Below are 12,305 nucleotides of genomic sequence, written 5' to 3'. Positions count from 1 at the left end.
TATATATATATATATATATATATATATATATATATATATATATATATTTGTGTGTGTGTATGTGTGTATAAACTATCTCAGGGGACTAACTCTTTTAAACATGAATCCATGCAGAATAATTAAAAACCATATCCAGAAAAATGAGCAGCTCTCTTTTCCTCAAGTTCTAAAATGAACATATTTTACAGTGTCTACTATAATCATTTTTTTTTTTTTTGGTGGTACTAGGCATTGAATCCAAGGGCACTCTATCACTAAGTCACACCCCCAGGCCTTTTTATTTTATTTTGAGATAGGGTCTCCAAGTTGCTGAGGTTGACCTCAAACTTATGATCCTCCTGCCTCTGTCTCCCTAGTAGCTGGGGTTATAGGCATGTGCCATCACACCCAGTTTATGTCAATTTATATTGACACACTACATAGTTATAGCAAATCTTGGCAAACTTTTTTTTTTGTAAAAGATCAGAAAGAAAATATTGTAGGCCTTGTGCATTGTTGAAATTTCTTCTTTAACTATTCAACTCTCTCTCTCTTGCAGTCCAAAAGCTACAATTGAGTTGAATATGAAATGAAACAAAGATGCAGATGTAGATAATAGGCAAATGAATAAGCATGTCTATGTTTCATTAAAACTTTAATTTTGGACACTGAAATTTGAATTTTATATAATTTTTACATGTCACAAAATGTTCTTTTTTGATCCTCTAACCCCCACCATTTAAAAATGCAAAAATCATTCTTAACTAGGGCTGGGGATGTGGCTCAAGCGGTAGCATGCTCGCCTGGCATGCGTGTGGCCCGGGTTCGATCCTTAGCACCACATACAAACAAAGGTGTTATGTCCGCCGTAAGCTGAAAAATAAATATTAAAAAATTCTCTCTCTCTCTCTCTTAAAAAAAAAAAAAACATTCTTAACTAATGGGCCTACAAAAGAATGGGATTTGGCCTACCAGATGATTTGCTGACCCGAGTTATAGAACTCACTTAATGAATATAAAAGTGCAAATATCCCCCAAAATAATAACCTATTCATTAAAACTGTAAGAAAGTAATTTAGAACTAAAGCTAAAGTGAAAATGCTGATCTTAAGAAACCTAAAAAAATTGCAGTCATGTAAATCATTGTATTAGCCCAACTTCCAAGTTCTAAATAACTTCCTTGTAAATTTACCTTGCATGATATTATCTAAACAAAGCATTAGTTTGCAGTATCTTATTCTGTGCTTTTCTATCTTAACACTGTCTGTACTGGTTTTTGATCCTATGTATTAACATTTGTGTTTTCCCTACTAGATTCATGTTTGATTAAATGGAAAATTTTTCTTATGTTGTTTTATTCTTTAGTCATTACTCTCAACACATTGATCGATCTAAGGATTTATAGAAATTTTTGCACTTATTAAATAAGACAAATACTGCTTATGTATTAACAGTCATTATTAAAATCACTAAAAACCCATTTAAGGGTTCAAAATATCCTGCTCTGTAAATATAAAGAAAAAGATGACTCATTCTTAATTCAGAAACCAAGAGTCTAATACATCCTGCTTTTTGCTACAGAAGAGTCAATGTAGAATGAAAAATATGTTTTCATATGAGAAATAAATAAGACAATATTATTCCAAAAATTACAAGGATCATTCATCAAGAGAATGCAGGGCTCTTTTCTTTCTTGAAAAAAAATGTGTCTGTGTGTGTGTGTATGTATATATTTATATATATACACTTAATATTTTATATATAAATATGTATTTATATATATACATACACACACATACACACACACTATGCATCATATAAATTGATGCATCAATGATTAATTAAATCCTGTCCCACAGCTCTGAATGATGTATCACATTCTCCAACTATTAAATAAAATGTTTAATTGGCAACCTGGTTCTCAAACTTTCACTTTACTGAAATTATTCCGTATTGTTTCAATGAATTGAAAGGTATCCAAATCCTTACTCTTGTTGTGTGAACACATGCAATAAATTTCCACAGAATGGAATGGTCACTGTTTGTCACTTCATTTTAGAAACAAAATCTGTTTAATTTGGTCTATGGTTCTGAGAATAACTTTATTTTTAAGCAACAATTTTTAATATACATGGCATACTTGAGGTGTACTTGGGTAGTAAGAATTAAAAAGTAAAGAAACTGATCACTTAGTTGAGACTTTGATTTGCAAGTTTTCTTAGTTGAAATTTTAAAATCTGGTAGTTAACAGATCCCTTAGAATGATATATCCCATATTTAATCTTTTACTGTAAAAATGTAATCAGAACAAAGTATTTCTGATTGAAATGGAACAAAATATGAAGATGTTGAGACTAGTTAATATATAGCAGTACAAGTGCTTAAAACAGAAATTAAACTTGTAATTTAATCCTAATTTTACACCAACTCCCTATCATGTAGACGTTAGCAAGTCTCGACTTTCTAGTCTTAATTTGACTAAAAGAAAAATATCAGTTCTCATGACTGGTTAGGGAAGAGCATGACACTAAAATACACGTATTGGAATATTTTAGAGGTTTCTAGGATAGTATTCAGATATGTTTAGTCATAAAATTCATAATAACCTTTTTTATTTTAACAACTGTGTAACAGATTCTAGGAACTGATTTTGGACAGTCTTTCAGATTCTATTAAGAATATACATAGAAAAGGACTGGCTCAAAAAAAGTAGAGAAATGGAACATGTACAATTTCTTTTTCTGTTTAGCTATCAGAATTAATGACTGGTAATAGTAAAAACCACTACAGACTTTAGTAATCAGAAATGTAATATGGAGACATACATAATTATACATGGAATATAATTAAAAAGAGGCTGAGATCTCAGAGATTTACCATTTTCCTAACTTTTATTCTATTTTTTAAATAACAAAATTACTATGGCAATATGAATTACATGAATGGTAATAATCTTTGGGGAAGTATATGAGGTGCTAGATTAACAGGAACTTTTTAGAAATCCCAGGAACAGGATGTCAAGGTTAAGTCATAAATTATTTAGTTTAATAATTTAATTATTTTGCTGTATTTAAATAATATACTATTTTAGAAAATTTTAACTTGACTTTTATTCAAGAGATACATTAAAAGGAAGACCAAGCATTCTAAAAGCCTGAATTATTTGTCATAAAAAATACTGTGTTAGTACTGTCTATATGATATGTACAGGATTGAGCGGCTGTGGGTATTGTTTTCCTTCAAAGGTTGTCTTTGGTATATGAACCTTTAGCTCAAGAATTTGTAATATGTTACATGAAGGTGTTCCTGGTGAAGAGAATTGCTGCTAATTTTCTTATTTTAAAACAAAAAATGACATAATTATTTAAAAAATCTGAGTTATGATTATAGTCTATTAACTCAGAATATATGTGCCTACTTACTTTGTCTGATTACCTATGATACTTTAACATTGATCATTTTCCTTGAAAAGTGAAATTGAATAATCAAAGCTCTACTCTTTGAGTCCAGTCCATAATTTATAATGTTGCTGACACATCCAACAAGGGACAAAAGAAATGGTTAATGGAAAAGTCCCCAAATAGAAGTCCCCTGAAAAGAACATCAGAAAAGTGTACTACTATAAAAGAAGCAATGATTTCGAAAATTTTTATTTTGCATTGGGGTCAAAATGTTATCAAATCAACTGCAATGTTAGTGTGGCTTAAGCATCCTCTATCCTGCCAATATAATCTTTATTTTACAATGTGAGCATGATGCTGTAGCTAGAAAAGAAAAAAAGAGGGGGGAAAGAGACAGAAAGTAAAAAAGATGGAGATGAGAGGACAAACCAGTCAGATTTGGAATTACCAGTCAGCAGAAGTTTAAGGGGGGAAAAATCATCAAGTGAAATCGTACATTTACTCTGAGAGAGTATCCTTTCACATTGCCTTCTAGGTGATCTCTGAGCTCCTCCAGCTTTCGATGGAGCTACATGTAAACATCAGAAAATGAATTGAAAAGGCAACTTGTTCTCTTTTCAGTTTTCCTCTTTTTCCTTTTAAAAATAAGATCATAGCATTATACATTTCTCACTGCCTTTGGCAAACATTTCAAAGCATCAAAGATTTTTGTATAAGAAATACATGCTTAACAAACCCAAGACTGAGAAGCCAACATTTTACTTTATTTTTTAAATTAGAGTATCTTTTCTCCCCAGCTTTAATGTAAATAAATACTATGACTATCCTTATAATTCCCAAGAGATTAACTTTAAATTTTTCTATTTGGCAGAAATATTGAGTAAAATTATTTAAAGAATATGAAATTTGCCTTTGTTTCTCAAACATACTTTTTAAAATTTAAGGCTGCATCCATATTGAAATAACTGATGAAACTGTAAATATGTCAATTTGTTCATAAGCATATATGTATATATACATAATTATACTGTATATACATTTAAAAGTAATAAATACACATTTATAACCTGATGTGAACTTGAGATAATCTCACACACACACACACACACACACACACACACATACACACAAAATTTCACATATAATCCAGTTTAAAGCAAAAGATGCTACAGTTATGGATGCCATTTTTTCCTTAGTTAACTACCATAATTTTTAAAAATGTTGTACTGCACCCTCTCACTTGAATCTGTCATAATCCATATTCTAAACAATAATGGAATTATCTTCTCTTAAAGACAAGGTAAGATATGATACCTCACAAGCAGACAGTGAGGAATGCTACTGATATATCATCACATTTTCCTGAATGAATAATCTTACGTTGCCTTGTTTTTGAAATAAGCATTCAATCAACACTTCCCACCCCTCTGATTATCCTTAGTGAAATAAGATTTTAATATAATAGTTACCCACTATAAAGCAGTGTTAGAGAACAGAGAGGATGGCTTTTCAGGAATAAGGAACACAAACATACAAACACACCTTCATCCATGTGCACTGGTGTGTGCACACACAAATAAATAAATAAACAACAACAAAAAGTAAAACTAAGAAGGCAGAAGAGGCAACAAGAGAAAAGAGTGCAGAAGTTTGTGTTTCATAAATTGCTAAATGGAAATAAATTAGAGGTGTGTAAAATTTTGAAATGACTCAATATTAAGTCTCAAGGCAGTTACTGAATTTTAAGACACTTCAGTGCATTGAATTATTTGGTATTTTGATTAACAGTTACTATTACTGTAAAGACAAATGGGATTGAGTTATAAAAAAGTGCTTAACTTTGTGGGTGATTATTCTGCATGTTTTTAGAGTTCAGCAATTTTCTAACTTGTACTTATGGTGGCAGCATTAAGTGATCAATGACTATGTCTGTTTCTTAAGGGTGAGAACTTGCTTACCCTTTCATTATGATTAATTGTCAAGAGTACTGAGTGACCAAGATATATTGACCAAGTGGTATTTAGCCATTAGCAAATAGCTAAATCAGAAATCTACAAGTTGTATATTGTATACATGAATGGGTAAATGTTTAGATAAACCTGTGTTAATGGCTATAGTTATATCAATTTTTTTTAAACTTAGAGGAAAAAAAGGGGATTTAGAGTGTTTAAACACTTAGCTATATGTGGGCCCACTTACTAGCATCTTATAAAGTTCTTTTCTAGTTCCTAAGATTATATGTATTCAATACAATTATTAACTCACAACGATTTTTTTTCTGGACTGAACTATAGCTGATAATGACACTAACATAGCATTTAATTTTTTTTAAACAAAAATGTTAAAGGGGGAAATAACATTCTAAAAATATATTAGTTCTCTGTGTAAGAGGATATTAACACACAATCAGTGACATCAGTCAGAGGAACGGTTTACTCTAGAACCCCAAATTATAGGCACCTGTAAGGAGGCAGTTGCCCTTTCTCTTGTTTGTGGTGCCATTCAAAGCTAGTTATTTGGCATCTTGCCTTCAGCTGGTTGCTCTATGTGTAGCTGAAACAAAAAAAAAAAATATGACCCAACAGCCAATAAAAATAATTAAAATAAAAAAAATGGGATGGTGAAAAATGGAAAAAGCCCCCTTCCTCCCACCACCCTCCAAAAAGGAAGAAGTGTAGGCTATAGACGAAATCTTGCCAAAAAATGTTAGAAACATATTTACTTTGAGGGATCCAACTCTACTAGCAACTCCTTTGCTTTCATCCGGCCGTCTAATTTGCTACAATGAGGGAAGATGGGTAAAAAAGACAGAATAAAGAAAAAGTGAACTTAAAAATTTTTCTACACATTATTAAGTAATACATGCAAAAACATTAATTGACTCTTTTAGGTATGTATTAGGAGGCCAAGGAGTTAATTAACCCAGAAGGCTGTATGACATGCTTTGTAAATAGGCTGACCACTAGAATTAAATCTTTGTTATGGCACTATTCCTGAGATGAGGAAATTGGCACTTACTTTTGGTTATCTTGGGGACTTCTGATGAAGCAGTATCTGCAGTAGTGTTACATTTGCATTTGGCTTACAAAAAACAAAGAATTACAAATATACCTATGCACTTATTCTTTTTCAGTCTTGAAGTGTCTATTCCATTGTAATACCAGAAAACCTCAATGGTATGACTAGAAACATGAGTGTTCTCTAAGTAAAAGGATCAGTCCTGACAAGCATCATTCTTGATAGACGACAGAGTGAAGCTCCTCTGCTTGCTGACCCAAGCATTGAGGTTGTTCAGCTGTCAATGAGATTCCCAATTAAACAATTGTGCTGCCCAACCAGAAAATTTTAATGCCAGACCAATGTTAGAAAGATTCACTCCTTCAAAGCTTTCTGTTATTTCAGCTGAATTTTCCTCATGTAAGATAGTGAAAATGAAAAGTAAAATTGCTATTTTTAAAAATTTGTTCCATACCATTATACAAGGAATAAAGGAAGATTCTCAATACAAAGTATCTTTCTAGATGAGGTGTTTTATAAATAGAGCTCTATAAGAACTAATGTTTTGGTGAAAGAGGGAAACAAGCCAAAGAATAAAAAGTAAAAAATAAAAAGGGTGTGTATGAGTGTGGAAGTTTCAGATCAAGTGGTTTTTTCCTATTTTCCTTCATTTTCTGTGTTTTTAGGGATTGAACCTTTGCTACATGCAAGGCAAGAAACCAATGATTTTGTAATACAAATTCCTGCAACTGAAAAATAAGGTCTCAATTCAGACTAGCATGGGTGAAGTTAGACATGTTGTTCCTTATTTATCAGCAGATAGTAGAAGAAGTATCAGTGTGATGCCAAGTCCCTAGCTTTAAAAATCTCAGAAAAATAAATAATACCAGAAAACATCTATGGTATACTAAAAACATAAGTGTTCTCTTAAAATAAGAAAACTAGCTATAACTACAAAAGTTTATTTCTTGGAAGCAGGATATACATTGTCTCATGCCTTTTAGGAATGTCTCTGATAGCACAAGGAGATTGATGAGAAAACTGAATTTTTGTTTTGAAAAAAAGCATCTCTGTACATTAGAATTACATCAACTTTTGGTTTTACGTGATATAAATAGTTTGTGTTAATGTTTCATCATTAAATAAATGTTTTGACTAAAAGATAATCATCAATTCTCACTCTTCTTAGTCAAACAGAATTGCCAAATTTAGAAAAAATGCAGATGAATTAGATCATCAACATTTGACCTCTCAAGGGAGAGTTAATTCACAGTGAGTTCATAATATTTACTCACTTTCTTGTGCTATTTCCTTTTAATCTCAGAGAGCACCTTCATTTGGAAAGCTGTCTCTCATCTTAAATGGAGACTCACAATATTTGAGATATAGTCTTGATAGTTTCCTATAAAAATAGAATCTAATGCCTTTCTAAAGGTTTTTAGAAACTGAAGATTTTTGAATTATTGTACAATAACAAGTGCACACTATTTTCTACACTGTTCTTTATTTCTAAAAGGCTTAAAACTGTATTAATTCAGCAACATGAGTTGTCTTCTTCAAGGTTACAGGGGAGGCTAATTACAAGTCTAGGAACAATACCCACCATTGCTGATTTCTAGTTTGAACTTGTATTCTCTAATAGGTCTAGAAATAAATGGGGCTCGAAAAAAAATTGATGTTTATAAAAAGATGTAAATTTGTATGTCTATCTATTTCTCCATCTATGTAACAAATTTTATCTTCTAATATATTTATATATAAAAGAAAAATTCCCTGTTTCATTTCAGTTCCAAATGTAAGCACAAGCACAGAAATTTAAAGAATAAATTATAAGAGAAAAAAAGACAGTTACTCCTGAACTCTGAATGTGAAAAATAGATCATAGAACCGATATAAAGACTCTGGGAACAATTTATTAATGCTTGACATCACCTTTTGACCACAAGTCTGCCTATGAAACTATTATAAAAGAAAGACTAGAAAACCAATGTGGTTTTTAAAGCCAGAAGTGGTGGCAAATCAAGTTTCATGGTATTTTTGTTTTGTTTTGTTTTTTTTGGTGGCTCCTGAAACAGATAAAAATACCTAATACTGAAAATTTTCAGAAAGAATTGGAGAAAGGTTTGTCAATATAAACTCAAATTTGAGTAACGGGAAAAAGTGAAATTAACAGGTTTAAAATGTAATATCTTCATTTATTCTAGTCAACTTTTAATGGTTAATTATAATGGAGTAGTATAATTCAAATCTGATAATTTTTTCAGACAATAATTAAAAAAACCATAAGAGTAGCATTTGGATAAGATGGATTCATTTACTTTATTATAATGTACAAGCCTCACCTTGTTAGCTTCTTTTTGAATACTTTTCTATAAAGCCAAACATTCTCTGTCATTAGATAAATAGTTTGCAAAGCTTGAATATCCCTTACCCAAAATGTTTGGAAGTAGAAGTCATTCTACTTAATAGAATGTTTTGGATTTTGGAATATTTGCATAGATTTTACTGGTTGAACATCCCTAATCCTGAAATCCAAATTACTCCAAAATCTGAAACTTTGAGTCCTAACAGGACACTCAAAATGTTTAAGATTTTGGAACATTTTGAATTTCAGATTTTCTGATTAGGGGTGTTTTGTCTTGTTTTTATTGTACAGGGGATGATTGAACCCAGGAGTGTTTAACCACTGAGTCACATATCTAACCCTTCTTAATTTTTATTGGTAGTCAACCTGTATTACACATAGAATCATTGCAATATGAAGCAAGTTTGAGAATTTGATGTTAAGAATTATGAGGATTACCAAGTCTGTTGAGATTATTAGAATATTTACATCATGGAAATCATTTTACTACACTGAAGAACAAGCGAATAACCAAGAGATCAAAAACATTTCAATCATCTATTCAGTCTCTTAGTTAGAATATTTTAAACAAAATGTCCATTAGAAATATTCTGAAAATACTGTACTACACTGTACCATTTCTTTTGCAATATTTGGGAACTCTTTCTTTATGGATTAATTACTGATGCAGCTATATTCAGGGATCATTAACAGGATGAGGCCTAGTGAAATAATTCTGCCATTTGTGTTTACCTTTTCTCTAAGAATATGAATTCTAGAAATACCATGTAACACAAGAAATTGCCTGGATACTAATCTAAAATGATGTCCATTCACTTTCATTTAGTCCACTTTTCTAAAACTGAGCTTACTGCAAAACAATTTCTGTTGTTACTAAGTTAGAAAACTAACGCCACTCTGACTTTTGTGGAAATAATAAAAAATTTAAATACTATATTTTTCATTAAAATTAGCATACACTTTGGAGTAGAAAGCCTACTTTTTAAAATTTTTTTTTAAATAAAATATGAAATTTAAAAAAATTTAGGCTTATGCAGTTATGTTAAGGAGGCTCCTATATAACTGGGCACAGACATTTACAGTTTGCTTCAGTTATAAGATGTTTGATGACAATATTTTAGAAAAGGTTATATACTTTGTTTTACTAATGAGGAAATTGATGTCTAGAGCAGTTCACTGGTTTTCTGAACATATTAATTAAAAAGAAAAGCATAGCTGCTATTAAATTCTCCACTCTAAGGTCTTTCCTCTAAATTTAGGCTCTTGCCTATGGAAAGGAGAATAATGTAGGTCTCCTTTCTCCCCACGATAATATTTTATATTTATTTAGATTAAGATTGCATAGATAAAACATTTCTTCTTGTTTGCCCTAAACACTGGATCATCTTATTTTTAGAAGTATCTGATTTACTTTCAGATCTACCTTGAAAGACAAAATTTTAACCATATGATATTATACACCGCTTTAAAAATATTATAGGTATCAATGATATATAAATTTTTTCCTTAAAAATTGCTTATCTTCCAACTAATATCACTGAGTATACACTGATATAGCTATAGATTATTTCTGGTAGCTATAATTTGAAGGAGTAGATTTTTTTAAAAAAAGTTTTGCTTAGGAGAACAACAGTTAGGGCTGGGGCTGTAGGTCAGTGGTAGAACACTTGCCAAATATATTTGAGGTCCTGGGTTTGATCCCCAATACGAGGGGTGGGGTAGGTTCAGCATTAAACAAATTCCTATAAATAAAGAAGTATACTTTAGGGCTTTGGTTAATATTACACTTTACTACATTATTCATTTTATATTATTCAGCTCTTAAAAAAAACTGATGTAAAACAACTGTTTCATTTGTGATTTATTAAAACAAAGTAAAAAATAGTGAATAAATAAGTAAAAGTTAAAAAAAAACGAGGACAAGTATATCAAGGAAAAATAATTAATCTAGTGTTTCTGGAGGAAAGACAATGAGATTATAAAACTAAGCAAATAAAAGCATAAAAAAGGAACATTATAAAGAATAAGGAGAAAATGAGAAGTAAAAAATTAGAATCTTCATACAAGTTACAGATTCTCTATACCCTTCCTACTCCCATATATTTTTATCCTTAGGAAATTGTCTTTTAAAAAGGTTTTCACTTCTCATTGTTTATTAACATTTGTAGTCATTAATTTTTACTTTATATAAATTTATAATTATGATTCTTCAATTCTATAATAACTTTGATTCCAAGAAAACACAGTCTATATAAAATCAGTCTTTTAAACAAGTTATTTCCTATACGTTAGTCAGAATCAATTCAATCATGTATTTTTAGACAAATTTTTATCTGCTTAAAAATATAAAGCCTATCTTTTATGGTATGAATTATAAGGCATCTTAAAATATATAACTTGTAAAGAGTATATTATATGTTATATGTTCTTTAAAAATTTATTGTTTATTTGTACATGAGTAAAAAAAATCTATAACTTTTTTTAAGATTACAGAATAACAGATATGCATCTACAAGTTATTTAACCCATACACATTAAGTCTATTTTTCATTTTTATGAATATTAATAATGATGTGGGAAATAATCTTGTACATAGTCTTTGATGACCTCTGAAATTTTTGCATAAATTTCTACAAACAATGCGGTATATTAAAACAAGACTTTTAACCTTCTTTGTGAGTGTGTATGCAGTACAAATAAATACATTTTAAGCCAATGTATGCTCGTTGCTTAAAAGGCTATATAAATTTATTTTCTTACTTGTGTGAATAGGAATACTCATGTTGCTGCTCACTATAGCACTGACAATTATAATTTAAAGATAGTTATAAATTTGCAACATTTGTGTTGTTTTAAGTTTTCAGAAATTTCTAATTAGGGCACTTTTTTCATATATTTCTTTATCTATTTTTATAGGGGGCTACAGGGGATTTGCATGCCTCTTCCTGTCCTTTAATCATTCTATTATTTTTTTCTACAGGATTAGAAAAACTCTTTGAGTCTATCAATTCTTTGTCTGACATATTTGTTATAAATATTTTATTTTTGTATCAATGCCACTATAGCTCCTTGAGGGCAGAGTTAATAAATAAACCTACTCATTGCTATATCCCCAACACAGTACAGTGTTTGACATATAAGGTATAATACAAAATATTCAGAGTCAACTTCTGAATTAATATGTTTTATCCTTAATAAAAAAATAGAATGAATAAGGAAACCTGATAATCCTAACATTTTGGGCTAGAAAATGTCTGGCTAATCTTTAAAATATGTGTAATTTAAATATATGAAGATCTACAGAATAGTTTTGAGATATACTCTCTAATAAAGTCATCAATGGGACATGGATAGTTAATTATACAAATTTAAATCATGACTATATCTAATCAATTTTGTTGCTGAAATGATGTCACAGGTAATTTTTATTTCTGCATTTGCAGAAAGTATTACCAAAGTATTAATTTTTTTTATAGCAACCAAAGCTGAAAGCTAGTTTTTTTTTTTTTTTTTAATTTGGTACTATTGGGACTGAATCCAGGGGCTCATGCATGCTAGGTAAA

At 30.3% G+C, this 12,305-nt stretch overlaps 1 protein-coding gene across 19 annotated transcripts in view; it reads right to left on the bottom strand.

The window, feature by feature from the left end:
• Gphn (gephyrin) overlaps window positions 1-12,305 on the bottom strand; it is a 625,252-nt gene that overhangs the window by 217,020 nt on the left and 395,927 nt on the right. For 10 of the 19 annotated variants that reach the window (XR_007345755.1, XM_048798535.1, XM_048798527.1 and 7 more), the window contains 2 exons: window positions 6,103-6,159; window positions 3,877-3,948 (listed from right to left, as the gene is read on the bottom strand). The exons of 5 other annotated variants lie outside the window; for them this stretch is intronic. Coding sequence is in view for 13 of the 14 variants with exons in the window: in XM_048798535.1 (XP_048654492.1) it covers window positions 3,877-3,948; window positions 6,103-6,159 (129 nt within the window). In the remaining variant the exon portion in view is untranslated. The remainder of the gene's footprint in view (window positions 1-3,876; window positions 3,949-6,102; window positions 6,160-12,305) is intronic. 4 more of the 19 variants (XM_048798526.1, XM_048798539.1, XM_048798528.1 and 1 more) reach the window with 1 other exon arrangement.

This window comes from Marmota marmota, unplaced genomic scaffold, assembly GCF_001458135.2.
Source record: "Marmota marmota marmota unplaced genomic scaffold, marMar, whole genome shotgun sequence".
Lineage (NCBI taxonomy): Eukaryota > Metazoa > Chordata > Mammalia > Rodentia > Sciuridae > Marmota > Marmota marmota.
The sequence above is the reverse complement of the archived record's forward strand: the minus strand, read 5'-3'. Positions and strand labels throughout refer to the sequence as shown.